This window comes from Pelecanus crispus, chromosome 5 (genome assembly GCF_030463565.1).
Source record: "Pelecanus crispus isolate bPelCri1 chromosome 5, bPelCri1.pri, whole genome shotgun sequence".
Classification (NCBI taxonomy): Eukaryota; Metazoa; Chordata; class Aves; order Pelecaniformes; family Pelecanidae; genus Pelecanus; species Pelecanus crispus.
Genome location: NC_134647.1, coordinates 65420513 through 65438097, shown reverse-complemented (window position 1 = coordinate 65438097; position 17585 = coordinate 65420513). Strand labels below are relative to the sequence as shown.

Sequence of the window (17585 nt, the reverse complement as noted above, 5' to 3'; positions counted from 1 at the left end):
GAACAGTACAGACTACACACCTTTCCTGTGTCAGCTACTGAGCCGTGCAGCTGGGCTGCAAGTGGGCCATGCCTTCTAGCAGGGCTGCTTTCAGCCAAGAGCTTCACCAGGTGAGACAACTGCCTGGTCTGTTTCCCACAGCTGGTCCATGGATAACAGGTCAACCCAGCTAGTAGCATCTACCATACAGAGATATCCAGCAGGAAAGCTGCTGCAGGCCTGCACTGCAATCATGCAAGGTCTGAGAGGCAGTATGAGATTAGTGCCAGCCACAGGTGTTTTATCCTTGACACTTTTGAGGGGCAATACAGGAAAAAACTCACAGAAGAGTAGGAATAGAGGAGGAGTAATTAGATGCCTGAAATAAACTGTGACTCCGGATTAATATCAGGAGATGTCTTGAACACAAGTCTTGGATGGCCCTCAGTAATGATATTTAATATCAGCATTTCTTCAGTTGCCCGGTATTGCTGGTTGTATACTCTTCCAGAAAGTGGCTGATGGCTTTGCCATCATGGAAGTGCTTTTTCAACAAAGAAGTTCCCTGTGCTCCCACCAGTGATGCCCCCCCCCCCGCCCTTTCACAACAGATCCTTTCCCTGCAACATCCCGATTCCCTGGAATTCCAGTAGTCATCTCTGTATAAACCTGCACTAGCTATCTTTGCTAATGTGGAAAATAGAGCAAAGAGAACACAAAAGTTGATCCTCAAATGATAAATAAGACATTAAACCATTTATAAACGTTACAGTTTTGTTCAATATCTTCCAAAAAAGCTGCATTTCTAGATAATTTCCCCTATTTAGAGCAATCCTGTTCCTCTATTCCTTCCCCTTTCTTAGTCTTCTTTTCCTTGAAGGCCCCATTTTGGGGTCAGCTCAGCCCTTAATGAATCACTTGCTCCATGTGACTTCCTCTGAACATACTTGCATGTTAACAGGGCTGTTCACATACAACTACTCCCAAAATCATACTAGCGAATCTGGAAAGCTGAATTTCAGTTGCAGGAGATAAGAACTGGAAAGAGGCATCAGGTTCTGTACAGCTGGATACAATGCTGACCATACCTACATTTCTGTACGTGGGTCTCTAACTAAAGAGCCAGGTTAGTGGTTTTAGACACATGGAATCTTTTGGTGTTGTAACCATGAAAACTGTATATGGTGCACATGAGCATTGCCTTTTATACTCCCTTCTTACGCCTAAAGAGCTGAAAGGACTATAAGCTGTGGCAAGCTGGAATCCAAATTGACTGACAAATTATTTTGGGATATACCAAGTCATTCATTCTTTTTCCTAAAAAAAAACATTCCAGGTGCTAGGAAAATCTCTGCACCTAGGCACAGCAGCAATAAATACAAACCTTCTCATGCAGGCACAGAAAATGTGTAAGAAATTCTTAATTCTTCTAAGTGGAATGCAAGATGGAAGAATCATTTCCACTGTAGCCTTCCACTTCAAGACACAAATAAAAGGAACATGATTTGGTTTCAAAATATGTCAGTGAACTCGGAGTGATGAAAACATTCTTACTACCCTCACAAAGTGAGCGTGCTTGTAAGGCTTTGAAGTAGGTTAATACCATGATTATAGCATTTGCAGAATTTTGCAATGGCATGCTGCTCCAATCTCCTTTCATACTTACCAACTACATGAATAAAAATGCTTTTGGTACAAAGGTTAAGTACATTAAAGAAGAGTCATATGAAGCTTTAGCCACACCTCCATCTGACATATGAAATAAAAATCTGCAGGATACAATGGCTTGATATAGTCACAGTTATTCAACACTTTTGGCACAATCTTGCCATCTTTAATACCGCTTACGTGTTACAAGGTTTTTGAAAAAGGGAGCATAAAGAGCTACCTCTGATCATACAATGAATCTAGTGCTTCAGTTTAATATAATGACTGTTGGTATTCACTGCCAGCCTTTGCATCAGGCTGTGATCCGATTCCCTTTCTAAATTGGTACGTGAAACATCACCATTTGGAGGAACACTCTCACCATCATTGGCAAGATCTGACCCAGCTGTGCATACACTGGGACAAGGCTGTTCTAGCTGGACTCCAAACTCCCTCATCATTCATTTGAATTCCAGATTCCAAGTTGAAATTTTCATGAAAAAAGGTTTCCCTCAACAATTGTGACTTAGCATTAACTTAATACTGCTATTAGGCTTGAGGTGAGTAAACTAGTAAGTTCACATCTCTAAGTAAATGAAATCTGATGAATAGAAACATATTGACTATGAAATCTCAGAACCTCAATGCCCATCATACACAACAGATCAAATGAAAATCCTACCTAAATGCTTGCAAAGGAACTTCAAAAGGTGATGTACTCTTAATATTTTGCCTTGGTGTGATGTACTCTTAATATTTTCCTTGGTCATACCAGCATAAGCATATTAATGTTTTCTAGACATGAAAGTCTGGCTGACTAAATACCCGTATTCCAGGGATGCTCAGATTACATAAGCAGTACTGGCAATAGGGAATTGGTTCTGTTATACACCTACTATTGGCAATTAAAAGAACTCACTTTTGTGTGTAAAAATCTTAGATTTTTTTTTAGGAGAAAATACCCAGTTTCTTTTTTCAAATCTGGTTTTTTTTTCCCCTCATTTCTAAATCTTTCAGCTTGTCAGTTCTGAATAACTTCATTTTAAAAAAGGGTATTTAAAGGGTTTTGAGTCTAATGCAGGCCAATAACCTTGAATATTTTAAAGCAGCAAGAAAGAAGCTTAACCACACATTTCAGCAAGTCTAGAGAGACAAAATTTGAAAGGTATTTATAGCTAGTGCCTCTTTATTTTCATATCTCAGGCTTTTAGAACCTTTGGTCTAAACCTAAACCTAAAGGGGAATTTTTTCCCTTTGAACTAGGTTACTTCAAATGGAAATTTCACTACTAACCTTAGAGAATTCAGTCTCCTCCAAACATCATCTGCTTTGGAAAAAAAAAAAAAAATCAACTTGTGTTTGTATACAATTAGTGTGGTAACAGAAATGACAAAATCTGGCCTGCAGAGGTTATAGGGCATTAGCAAAAGATGATGTAATGGTTTAGACTTATCTGCTGGAGATAAACTGTATAGAAAGGAGCATGGAGAAAGGACAGAATATGTAATACTGACCACACTGAGTTCACAGAATCATAGAATGCTTTTGGGTTGGAAGGGACCTTGAGAGATCATCGAGCCCAACCCCCCTGCAGTAAGCAGGGATTGAACCTGTGAACTTGGCGTTATTAGCACCATGCTCTAACCAACTGAGCTCATCTGATGGTCAGTAAATTCACATGAGTTTCAAGTTACATTCCTCAAGATAACCTCACATTTCTGAAAAAACACACAAAGAGATGCACCTTTGGTATCTTTCCCCGCACCGCCCCGTCTCTCACTAGCACATTCCCCTGCAATTCAGCAGTGGAAAAACAATGTCCAATATGCAGCATACTAATTTAGTATTTTTTAATAAAACATAAAATTCCTCTTTGATAATTCTGCACAAAGGTGTAGCTCTGACTGTCTTACCCTTTTGTATTTGCCAACAGCTCTAAATGAGAGAGTTTCTCAGGAAGAAGAAGAAACTCCACCACCTTCAACCCATGTGTTCTTTCTGTCTTTCGAATTTTAGCCACACAAAAACTCATTCATGAGTTTATTCCATAGAATGCTTTGGGTTGGAAGGGACCTTGAGAGATCATCGAGCCCAACCCCCCCCTGCAGTAAGCAGGGATTGAACCTGTGACCTTGAGCATTATTAGCACCATGTTCTAACCAACTGAGCTAACCCAGCTGGCCACCACACTCTGTTAAACCTTAAATGGTTAAACTGCTGGAGATCAAATGCTGCTTTTTGCCTTGCGTTACCAACAGGCCCTGAGGTCTCAGACCCCACAATCTGAAAGAGACTGCGGGTGCCGTTACAGAAGAAAAGAAGGGCTGCCACCATTGACTTCAAGCTAATACAGAAGTGTTGCCAGGAGTCTCATATTTTGCTACAAAAGATGCAGTTGCGTTTGTTGTTACACAAATGAGCTTTCTCATTATGAAATATTCAAAAATAGATCAAATGTTGATATGACTTTCCTGGAAGCTGAACTTTGAGTAAAAGGCGAAAAACTCCTACAGCTGCTTTTCAAAATTACAAGGCTTCAAATTCCCTCCATTGCAAAAGTTTTACTATAAAGTTGGACTCCAGTAACAAAAAGTCATCAAGTGAGGTTATTTGTTAACAGTGACACCTTTATATTTGTCTGTCTTAACAGATGATCATCAGGTGACAGGAAATACATTTTCATAGTATGTTTATAAAAGCTCTTATTGCACCTTTAAATTTGCATTGATTGCTTCATTATGAAAAGGATCCAAATCTTCCCTCAAAATATTTTTTAATTATCTTTTGTTTTAAGAACTGAGGAGTTCAATACATAGACGCGAAGTATTTCACATAAACACACAATAATTTCACTTACTAAAATTCCTGTATCCAGCTGCTCTATGGACATTTAGCCCCAAATGATTGGTTCTACCACAAGATTAAAAAAAAAAAACCAAAAACCCCCAAACCTCCTCTGTGATCTTCATAATCTTTTCAGTATATTGGCAGGTTATGCACTGAATAGAATATGAGGAATTACTGAATTAAGGAATTACTGCAGAGAGTTTACTAGGTTTTCAAATATATGGGATATGTATTTACTTTATCTTTATTTGCTGAAATGACCATGTCCCTGAAAATGGTTATGAGATAATTTAAAATGAATGAATAATGAAATTAATATAACATCCTAAATGTTTTTAAACACAACAAAGGTTCACTGCTTTCACAAAATCTGGCCCCAGGATCCTTGTTGCTCTTTTAAATATCTCTACATTAAAAAAAACCCAGCCATGAACATACAAATTAGCATTAAAGCAGGCTTTCAGGTTGTTAGAACTCCTTTCAAGCTATGTTTGAACACCCAAGTTGTGTTTGTTTCACTGAAGTAAGTAGTCTAGCAGTTGAAGTAAGTAGTCTAGCAGGACTACCTACACTTGCCTAGTAGGGAAGGACGTGGCCTAAGGAGAAAGAAGATAAACCTGCATTATCCTGGACCTCATTAACGTATGCACATACAGATGAGCTGCGAAGTATGGGCCTTTGCATCATTTTAAATAGAATTAGATGACCTCTAATAAACCTCTTCATAATATCATTAAAGACTGTTCATTTCACTCTGTTCTAACCCTGTGGCCACGTTAAGCATCTGTAAACAACTTCTTCACAACTGCTGCAATCTCAGTCTCTTCTCATCACTTGTTCCTGGTCATCTCTTATTTGTTCAAAAAATGCTGCCAAAATAACCTCTCCTGAATACTGCTCTGACTGCACTCCTCTAAAGCCCTGCACAGATTTCCAGTCATTCAGACTATTCATTTTAAACTTATTGTTCCCTTCTTCCAGCTAAGGTTGGCTCAAAAATAAGATCCACATTCAAAATATTCAGATTTTTCCTGTTCTGATATTCTCCAAAAGGAAAAGGGAGCTGCAAAAGCAAACAAGAAGGAAGAAAGGATGAAGAAAATGGTGAGACACATATATATGCCGAAGTGGCCCAATCACCAGAGCTATGGGACTTCCCCCCAAAATCATGCCCAACAACCAGCACCAGGGTCAAGCTCTTCTCCTGTCCTTGTGAATGGGAGGGATCCCCAACTCCTCTGACACAAAGCTTCTCTTTCTGAAACATTATCTTGCATCTGAGGAAGTTTCCTTAATGAAGCCTTAGTTGAAAATGATACTTCTCTACAAAAAAGTTGCTCTGTTAACATATCTGCCTATTTTGTTGAAAAAATATCCAAGGTTAATTCCTGAACACCTACAGTTTCCATGGCCTTATTTAATTCTCATGTGAGCCAATCTATTTTCCCTTTTACATCCACCCGAGTACTTTACTGAAACACCGCTGTCAGCTTGGATATTGTGACTATTTTATTCTTCCAGTTGCTTTCATGTCCCTGTAATGTGACTTTTTGCAAAAGCTATTTATCAGACTGCCTTCTTAAAATCATTCAAATCCTTTAAAACAAACAAACAAAACCCTACCTGTTGCTAGACTTTTTTTTTTTTTTTTTAAAGAAGTATATATGAAAAGAATTTTTCTAAGACGTAAAGAATTTAGATCTTCCGGTGCTTCCATCACTATCCATGTATTCATGTTTGGGTTGGGGTATCATGCAAACAAAGCAGGCAGCTCCATCTTGACTGTCAAGCATAGAAAGCAGCACCAAATGGAGCACATTCTCTGACCACTGTCCTTCCATTCACTGAGCAGGGCAAAGGTCTCCAGGAAATAGCAATATGAGCTCAGCTCATTAAAACCTGTATGAAAATATATGTCCTGAAGCGATGTTAAATTAGGCTTATACAGGCAACTTTGAGCCTGTGCTTCCTTAGAATTTTAGTGCTTAACCTTATAGCCCCAACATTTCTTTAATGTAATTAAATATAGCGGTATAAATAGAACATATTGCTTTAGTTATACTCTAGCAAAGAGAAAGAAAATAGGCGAGACAGATAAAGAACTCTGTAGGTAGCTTTCATTTTGATCTCCAGTGTGTCTCTAGCATTGCCATCTTTTTGACATGCTCGCAACAGTAGAGGCTGTGTTCTTCCACATCCAGTTTTACTGAGAAGGGCTGATAACACACTGTTTTTAAAGAGACACTTCAGAGTCAGTGCATTTTTTAAAAAAACTGCAATCCATAAACATCCCTACACTAGTAAATACAGCAAACATTAAACACACATAGGTACCCATATCAATATTAAACTTAAGCCATGCTCAAGTACAGAATACACCCAATTTCCCTGATGTGTTTAATTCACTTTATGTGACTTTGTACATTTGAGTTTAATGTATAACTCATACAGGCGACACCAGGTATTAAAAAAAAGATTAATTCAGTCAACTACTGCTAATGTTTTTGCCTTCCACCTAGTTAACAGCATGCTAGTCCACATTATTGTGACGTGTGAATATTACCCTCTTATTACTTTGGTGGCAATTTTATATTTAAAAATTAAATCAATAGCTAACCTCAAAAGACTTATTATACTTAATTTCATTTCACTCCCTGAATCATCCTTTTCACTATACAATTTCTCCTCTAACTAAACTAAAAGAATCAGAGGTGTAATTATAGATCACTTGCTAGTAGTTAAAATGGGGTAGACGTTAAAAGCAAATTGACTCCAGAAAAAGCTGCTCCTCCTGTCATTTGTAGAAGAGACTGCTGTGAAACATTAATATTTGTGAAGTCAAGGATAGAGCTTTCTGTGCTTTTGGACAACTTTGCAGGGCCCTCCCAAAGCAGGACATCCTACCACCACCGAAACCACTGCCAGAAGGATCTCCCACCTTCCCCGGCTGCATTCATTGTGGTCAGTTATGGGTAAGGCAGGAGGACACAATACACCTATGGAGAAAACTGTAGAGTGTGTGTGCATGTCCACTAGCAAACATCATACCTAATCAACCAGAGGGGAGGAACAGGACTGAGACATTTCTGTTGTTCACATGTATATAGGTGCTGTTTCTGATTATGTGGGTGCTGGCAAAAGCTCTGTTCTGTGTGGGGTGGTATGTATGGCTGTTTATAGTGTGTGTGTGTGTGTGTGTACAGGTGCCTAGCAGGAATACATGCTCAGCCTTGCTGCAGCCTGGACCTGGATACACCAAACTGCAGCAGCCTTGTATCAGGTGGGAGAGGATGAATCCTCCGGGTCCTGTAGCCCACCAGATTCAATTACCTCTAATGGAAGATTATGGAAACATGATCATGTTAACATCTTTGGTTCCACACATACTGACTTTTGTGTTGATGGAGCAACAGCTTGTTTTTTTTCCCCTAATTCAAGCACCACAAAGCCCAGAAAGACCACACACTATTTGCACCTCCACTTCAAACTTGATCTACCTGGAGCATGGAAGGGCATTTTCACAACTTGGCAGCCAAATGAGAATTTGCCTTACTTCTCCTATTTTTATTGCTGTTTTGCAGCAATGAGTAATGCTGTCTCCAAGAAATGGAAGTGAAAGCTATTCTGTTCTTGTCAGAATAATAATGGATATTGTGTTGGCAACCACCCTCCTGCACTGCACAACAGCACAAGTAAGAGGAATTGGGAAAAGCCAACAGTACTATAGTAAATAAAGTGTGTAAACTCACCTACTTGCAATTAAGTGATAACCTCTATTATTTGGTGTTTCAGCCTGGGCAACAAGAACAGGATAAACACTGTGTCTAATCAGAAGTGAGTCAACTCCATTGATCCTCATCTATGGAGAAAGGTTGTGGAGGAGAGGTACCAGCTGTTCAGGGAGGGTCAAAGTAGAAAAGTGTGGCATGTAAAATGTCAAGAGTGCCTCCATACATGGTTGTACAGACAGCAACAGACTGAAAGGTGGCCTTCTCCAAATCGCAGGTTAGTTCAATGGTGGGATGTTAGCTTTGGCTTCATTGTTGTTACTAGCAGAAGGAAAGATGTCAGTGAGTGTTAAAGTATTTGCTCCTTATGGTTTGGATTCATATAGTTTCTATTCACGGAGACTACACAGATTCAAGCAGGGAAGACTTGCCTTCTCTCATAGTTTAGAAAATGGATCACCTTTGGAAAAAGCCTCACTACAGAGCGCTAACCATGAAACATGGTGCAGGTCCTAATTGTGCTGAGCCATTAACATGTCCATGCAGCTAGACAGATACAGGCCTCTGCAGCCTGAGCTCTGGGCTAGTGGGATGCAAAGCAGTTCTGGTGTGACTGATATCTGAATGCAGAATGAGACAAGAGAAGGTTTCAGAAGATGGTCCGTAATGATGGAGGTCTTCAGTGAACAGCTGATGAGTACCAGTAACTTCATGCATTGAATTTACAATCTTTCTGAACTTCATAGAGAGCCTTTTGTTTTTCTAAGCAGCAAGAATTCTTAATACTATCAGGGAAAGAATATTTTTGTCACTTAAAAAAAGTGACTTAACAGGATCATAGGTGCATAACCCATCAGTCTGCCATCCAGTTGTTCATGATTTTCATACTGTAGGCACCAGGAAACTAGCAATAGAAACCACTACAGCAGGTGAACAGAAGAAAAACTCTCGAGATACATAGCACGAGGACTACCCTTGGTGGTTTTGGTACAATTATTGTACACTACCACTCTGCTCCCAGGATGCAGGTTTCCCACAATTTCACAGGGGCCAGAACCCACTTACAGAAGCCAGTCTGACCCTGGGCAATGCCTCCATATTTGCTACCTGGCTCTGTCAGGGCTTCCTCCTCTGTCACCCTCGAGAGAGACACATCTTCCTTTCTATCCAGAACCTATTTCATGCAGGACTCCAGGATTTTACATACATCTTTTGGGGGATATTCCTGGGAGAGCAAAGCTACCAAAAAGTACTCTGATTTCTCCTTTCCTGCAAAACCAAAAGCATTCAGTTGTCTTTGGCATCAGTTGCTAGTTTCTAAAAAAAATTTCTCTTTCTTGCTGCTCACATTGCAGGGCACCTTCATTCTTGTTCATACTCATTATGCCTGTTCAAAATCTATACATATGTGTTAAGATCTGATCACCTGACACTTGCATTTAAATACACATTGAAAGAATTGTAAAAAAAAAAATTTAATTAAGTGCATATAATACACCTACCCGTGATTTCACTAACAATTGGCCTAGTTTAAAAAACTGAAAAAAAATTTTGCTTTTTATTCAGCTCTTTGTTTTCATACAAAAGACCCACACAAACACATTATTTAGTTAAACAAACTAAATATATTGCTGTCTCATCTGCAAAACCAACCAACTGTAAAAGCAGAGAAATGCATTTTTTCCTGTCTTTACACTAACACTAGCTATTATATATAACAATGTTTAGTTAAAAATAATACAAATAATACGTAATTATTTCTGAGGACACGTTTATCTCTAAGAGGAATTCATTTTCAAGAGGAATGTTATACTTAAACACATTTATCCACTGTGCCGTTAGACAACCCAAATACATTACATATTATATTACTTCTATTCTGGACAGCCAATAATGTGAATATTGATTATATAGCTAGAGCACATCACCTACAAGAATCACAGCCACATCTTTTTGTTACTCCTGAGGAGCACAGAGAATGTCTGGGCCTGACATATTTATCACAGGGAGGCTGAGCCTATTACTTGGCCAAATTCACTATATATTTCTTTGAGCTCTTAAAGAGGAATATGCCATAAGGCATGAATGAAGGGCTTACAAATTCAGCCACAGTATATTTCAAAAGGCTACCAATTTTGTGGGCAAGTTTTTCTTAACAGTAAGTGATCAGTGTTTAAAGGTCTATGACATTAAAGATTAAGGACACAGTTATTTTTCAGCTAAAGTTTTTGTGACTAATTTGCTAAGATATTTAGCTAAACACTTCTGTTTCTGGCTGCTTAAACACACAAACCAAAACCTGCATGTTCCCTTTAACTTGTACATTGCTCCACACTTTTTTTCTTCACAAGTTGACTAATGAAATTCCTGTGATATCATTACTGAGAGCGCAAAATATATTGGTTAGCGTGCAAAATAAGAACCAGGACCCTCAGATTACATATCAAGTTCTGCCCTGACTTGTTGTGTAATCTTAGGAAAGCAATTGAGAGATCAGCTCTGGCTTTCGATGCAAAGATCTAACCACCTTTGAAATTAATTTACATTTCCCCCATATGTACACAGGTCATGAAAGTGCATTACTTTCCACAAATTATATAAGATTATATAAGTTTTGAGGAATTTTCCCTAGTAATATGAAAAAGTATACACTACAATAATGTGGACATTAATGCTAAGTGTTACTTGTTTATTTCAGGGAAAATTGGTGAGCAGTTTAATGCTTCCAAGATTGCTGGCATCAAGCTCATTTTCCAGATTTACTTATCTCTGATTTCCCTTCAGCAAAATGGGAGCATTTACCAATACAGCTGATACCTCTAACCTGTACTTTGCAGTGAGTAACACTTTGATGTATTTTATTATTACTTGCAGAATTTCCCATAACATCAATTGAAAAGGCAAAATGTGTCAGAAAAGTAGAGATGTTCAAATGCACATAATGCAACACACTGACAGAAATGTCATTCGTTAATATTTATTAGGCAAGCAAATATCTTTGGATGAAGAATGATATAAAAATATTATCGTCATCAACATACTTGTCCCTGTAGAACATTTCTATGTGAGCCATATTAGGAAACTTCTACTAATCCAAAACTCTAGAGGCATTTTAGCTACTAATCTGGATTAATTAGGTCACTCCTGCTCAGTTGCATTCACTACATGACAGAATCTTCTTCCCTGAACTCTGAACAAAACTTTTCATTTACAAAGGTCCTAATACAGTCTTTTCAATGACTGCAAACAGCGAGAAATTTTCCCTGAAAAATAATTTATTTGCCTGTTTGCAAGTTCTACCTCCTTACCAGCCCCAGCCCCTCACTTTTTCCACATTTCAATCAAATCTCAGACATAGTTTAATAGTGTAAGTGAATGAAGCCAGAAACAATGCACAGCACAGGCTAAATTGGATGCATAGGTGATCCTCAATGCCAGCAACCAATAGATTTCCTAAGGTACAGCCAGTCTTGGAGCACAGTAACACCCACCTGTATGTAATGACTGTTATGTGAGTCAAATCCTCTGTGGAACATGCATTGCATTAAGCTCCTAATTACTAGTTTCATCTGAAATGCTTTGATGACTGTTAAAACATTGAGAAATTATAACATAACAGAAGCTCTCAGGAAATGGTATTCTTCCCACTCAACAGATTATCGATTCCTCTACCAAGGAGCAGCAAAGTAACAAGAGCTCCAATGTTAACTTAGGCAGACCTGTCTCTCAATTAAAAACAACAGTAAACATTTTCACCGCAACAAGAGACAACATCCATCACCCCCGAAGAATGCTTCAATTAACAAAACCGTGGACCCCCTTTGGCTGAACACAGTATTTAAAACAGAATTCACAAGCTCTCTAATTTATGATAGGTTATTGGATAACTCTTGTTAATTATAGCTACACAATGTCACAATTAATGATTTTCCCTCCCTCTTTCAACTTGAGAATGAATTCATAACTTATATCAAGACTCAAAAGACGTGCAATTAATATTGTCAGTAACCACTTCACAAAATAGATCAGTTAAAGGCAGGCATGTGGACTCAATTACTGCATCAATTAATGTCACTGTTACTTGATCTATAAATTATTGAAAAACTCATAACTACTGCAAGGAAACAAAGCAAATCCACTCCCTATCAACGAAATAAGCTCCTGACTGTGCCCCTCTTTCATTACTCTTTAGATCAAATTTGAATTTTGCTGGATTCCATGAATCTTAGCTATGTAATCAGAAAAATAAATGAACCTATACCAATCTGACAACTTGAAATGCCTCATTACAGTGATGATGTTTTTAAATGTTGTTAGCTGTAATGTTAAAAAAAAAGTTAAATAATAGTAATTGAAAAAAATAAAATAAACCATCATTGTTCACTTATTAAACTGAACTTCCAATCTGGAAATGAACCTATAAAATCTGCATCAAGATTTTTATGTATCAGCAAAATTGCAGCTTTCACATCAGCCAGAAACCTCCATCCCACTCTCAAATTTAGCAACGATTAGTCCAAAGATTAGATTCAAATGTGCTCTAAGAAATCTGAAACAGGACTTGGTTAGCATCAGGCACCTATGATGAAAACTGAAAATGACAAAACATAACCTTGTTTCAAGGCTGCTTATCCCCAAAGGCTTTTAAACTAACTAGGTACCTCCTGTTTGATCTTAGTATGACTAGAGTTTTGCTTCTGGGGATGCAAAACTTTTCCTTTAGATAGTTAGACGGACTCCACTCTCTCATTAGAGTTTAAAAGACCCAGGAAATAGATGTCACTCTGCCAGAGGCCCAATCCGATACATGTGAATGGTCCTGGGGCCGCTGCACTCCTTTTAATTAGTAGTCAGACAGTTAAAATGGGACACAAAGTTTTTTGCCATCCTGATCCCAAAAGGATCAAACTCACATCTTCCACCACCAAGTAAGCACTGCCAGGCACCACTCTCTGCTCTGCTGGTGCAAGCAGGGTAATTCCTTATCTGGCATGGAACAGCCCCCTGAGAGGAGTCCTCCTCAAGCACAGCTTCAGAACTTGTATATTCATTCAGTCAAAACAAAGTGCCCAATTCATGGCTGTGAGAAGGCATCTAGCTCTGGTAGAGCGCATCACACCTCATCTAAATTTCACATTCCTACTGGCTAGTAATGGCAATCCCTGGCTTGGCGACCTGCCTACTGTGAAATCTGTTTCCAGATGCCACGTGCTTTCCACACATTGCAGTGGAAACCTATTAAATAAGAAATTTCACCCATGGCGATCCTTAGCATCAAAGATTGTTATGCTGGTTGTCAACATGCCTAAGCTCCTATTTGCATCTTGCTTCCATTTTTAAAAGTCCCCGTAATTTTGAAAATTGACTCAAAAGTCTTACTACAGACTCCATATAGGGAATCCAATGAGAGATGATTTTGCAAAAAAATCCCAAGCTTCAAATAGAATAATTAGAGAATTTAAGCCCTAGAAAAGTCTCCTGGCCTCCCCCAAGCAGATGCAGATCTGCATTCAAATTTGGTAGCCTGGCTGACTTCTTTACTGACCTCCTATTTCAGTTTTCCTGTTTAAGTTAATTTTGCAAGAAAGGATTTTTCCAAGGCAGTTATCAGTGTGGATTTACCATCAATGCAACACACTTCCTCCAGAGAGATTTCTGAATCAATTTTAATGCCAATAGGCTCAGGTAAATGTTTTCAATTTGATTCAATAGTCCATACGTACTTATAAAATGGCTTTTTCCCCATATACTACAAGACAAATGTGGTTTATGTTTCTAACAACTGTGGCTAATAAAAAATTCTAATTCCAGGTTATTAAATTGTTTGCTTAACTAATGATGTTACAGTGCCTTTAACTCTAGATAGGCACTATACCACAAATGTATGAGTCACATCACCTGAATAACCATAATAATTTCTTTTCAGCCATTGTACTTCAATAAGGATAGCAGTTTCCATTTATCTAACATTTTATCATGTTTTATATTCATATACCTTACAAATCTCGGGAATTAAGCTTTGTATTATTTCAACACTTCAAATAAGAAACACTACCTTACTATATCCTTATACAGATACAGAGAGATCTAAAGACTTAGCTGACACTACACATAAGACTTATGCTGAGATCAGGAAAGAACCTGTCCCGTGCTTTAACTCCATACTAATCCTTATCCCCTTTCAGTCACCCCAGATCTTCAGTGTGGGATACACCTGTGGGACAGTTGTTCCATTAAGAAGTTATTATCAAACTTACTGCTCTTTCCCAGTGCAGTGCTGTGAACTGCAGACGGTAGGAGAACTACCGGAATGGTAGATAATACAGCAAAAGAGGCCCCTCCCTGCTCTGGATGGAAATGGTTGCCTGGCTCTTGCAGAAGTACAACAAAACCTGATTCACTGGAAATACACTAGAGCTGAAATTTCTGTTTATAAAGCAAAGACTAATTTATTGGGAATACTCAGTTCCTTTGCATAATCAAACTCATTGATTAGTAACATTAGACACTTCATGTTAGTACTTGCTACCTGTCACTCCTCGCAGTTAATGAACTTGGGAAAAAAGAAGAAAAAAAAAAAATTCTCTGTTTTTCACATGTCCATCATTCACACTATATAGGGGAGGGCTCATCTCTTGAAATATATGCAAATACATACAAGTCAACGACAAGTAAATGAGCACACCAAGTCTCTTTTGACTTTCATTATGTGGGATTTGAATAGCAAATACTGTCTGAATTGTGTATGTTGCCTGTATAAAGCATTCACTATACCACAAGGCCTTCGGATGGCTGGATATGATCAGATGCACTCAGACTTGCACATACAATATAGAACAAGATTAATTCTGGAGATGTGCCACTGCCGTACACTATCCCTTCCAGTTCTTCAGATAGTTGTACATGCTGCAGGGAGCTCTGATTGCTGCCACAGAACATATTTTATACTTCTTCTCAGCAGTAAAGGTAATTCTCAGAATTTCCATTTGGGGGATAGAATCAGATTTTGTGCAGAGATGCACTCAGTTATGATGATTTATGAAAATGCTTTTAGAAGTTGGATGCTGAATATTTTATTAATATAAACATCAAGTTGTTAACATCAACAGTTGTTTGCTGTTTTCAAAATTTTCACCCTCCAGAAGAAGAAATAACATGGGAAACACGCATCAAAAAGATGTTATCCATATTGCAAAGAACTGACATTTTTTAATTTCCTGCTTGCCCAAAAATACTGAATGATCATACAACCAAACTGTCTTTAATTTCTTTACTTGCCTTGATGAACATCTCTCTCAGATCACATTGTCATTTACATCAAAGTTCCCCTATTTTTGCCTTTCCAAACTACAGCTTTTTTATCTTAAATGATTTTTTTCCCTTATGAGTTGACCTAGAGTAGTCATAAGGATTCTAAACTATCTTCCCAAACAAATGCTTAAAATTTTTTAATTGCTGAGTCTTTTTTTAAAAAAGCTAATATAAAGATTTCTGATACAAAACTATAGCAAACAACAAGGCCTTAATTACCGGTTTGGTAGAATCGCCACAGTAAAAGGTATAGCTGCCCAGAAGTTGAACAAGTTATTTATCAGATATGTAAGATGGGTAAAATTTGCAACACACACATATACGAGCAAAGATGAGAATATTCTTTTGCTTTAAAAAATGTAAAAAATCCTCAGAAGTAAATGACTAAATTATACACCCACAAAAAGAAACAGAATGACAAACTGAAAAGCTCTCATGGAAGTTTAAATGTTGCTGCCTCAAGTATTTAAACTATTAAGTATGATTTTTTTCTTTTTGTTTTACTTATTTTATTTGAGCAATTAATATTAAATTTATTTTCAATCTCAACTTCATTATCTGTATAGGTTTAAAAAAAAAAAAAAAAATCTAAGATAGCTACACAGAACAACATGAATTACCACTAGAATTCAAGGTCTTGGCCTCCAAGTTCATCAGTACTTAAAAAAATAAGCAATAAAAACACTAATAAAAATCTAAGGATAAAAATCCCTACTAAAAATCTTTCAATACTCCTATTTACATAGTCCCATTTCTCATGTTTATCAGTCCAAAGAACTGCCCTACAATCTGATGCAAAATTGTAAATACAAATATGAACTTATCCAACCATGCATTTATTCATAGATTCTCCTTAATTCTGAGTTTTCTTCCTCGTTTATATTTCCTGTACCAGATTACAATTAATCTCTCTACAGATTGCTACCGAGTTCTCTGTAACTTCACAAAGTGTCAGTAAGATTCAGTTTCCAGTAACAGAAAGTGCATTTAATCTCTGGTTAGTTCAAAACAAAGTAGAAACAAAGCCTTTAGAAGAAAATTTATTATCAACAGAGGGGGGGAAAAGTTATCTTTTGCTGAAAATAATTTTTAAAATTGTATTTGCATTTGTGAAACAACTGCAATATACATATAGAGTAAAAATTAATGAACTGTAATACATTAAGTTCTTTCTTACATTTTAAATATATTTCAATATTTTTTAATGTCAGAGATTCAAATCCCATGTTCCCATACCAGACTTCCACTGGGCTTAACAAATTTGATTTCACTGAGCACACAGATAACAGAAGAATCACAGATGCATAAAAGGTGGTTGATGAAGGAGCTGATTAAAGTACAAAATACATACGAATAAAGAGAAATGAGTCACTACCTTTCTTTTTGGAGTCTTTCTTTGTGCTGGTTTTAACAGCCACTTGAAGTTCTGTCTCAGTTGACATCCTATATCCTTAGTCCTCTTCACACAGATCCAGGATCTCAGTCAGGCTCATTTAGAATGTCTCTTCAAGAGAATAATTTACCCTTTCAGATACTATAACCCAAACAGTTCATCTCATTGACTCCTTTGGAGTGCTGTTAAAGAAGGAAACAAAAATAATGGTTATTTCCTGAGTTTAAAACATCCAAAAAAAAAAAGCCATTGCAAGCTTACTGAGGAAGAAACCTATGAAGTTCTCCGTCTACAGGGTCAATTGCACACAATTTTAGATGCTTAAGCACAGTCATCTAGTCCTGTTTGAGATGTTCTGTCATATCTGAGATGTCTCCACAGGCTAGAGACACCACACAAGATGTACAGAAGACCTGTACTTCTGGACCAGCAGCTGGAGGACAAAGACTACGATCCGGGAAGTAGCTGCAAATGTCACCAAAAGCAAAAAATTTTGCAAAGACTCAATTCTTAAATGCAACAATTCCAAGTTAAAAACATATTGCCAGACAGTAAGTTCAGATTTTTACTCCTCAAATGCTCTTTCAATGCTCTTCCAATGCTTTCGTTGTCCAACTCGAACAAAGACAAATGAAAAATGTATTCATTAGTCATACTGAGAACATCATACTTTGCCACTC

The 17585-nt window shown here is 37.6% G+C and overlaps 1 protein-coding gene across 4 annotated transcripts in view; it reads right to left on the bottom strand.

Annotated features, from left to right (window-relative positions):
- Positions 1–16954, bottom strand: part of DAB1 (DAB adaptor protein 1) — a 120198-nt gene extending 103244 nt beyond the window's left edge. For all 4 annotated transcript variants that reach the window (XM_075711239.1, XM_075711241.1, XM_075711242.1 and 1 more), the window contains exon 1: positions 16888–16954. In XM_075711239.1, the coding sequence (XP_075567354.1) occupies positions 16888–16954 (67 nt within the window). The remainder of the gene's footprint in view (positions 1–16887) is intronic.
- Between the last annotated feature and the right edge of the window lie 631 nt (positions 16955–17585).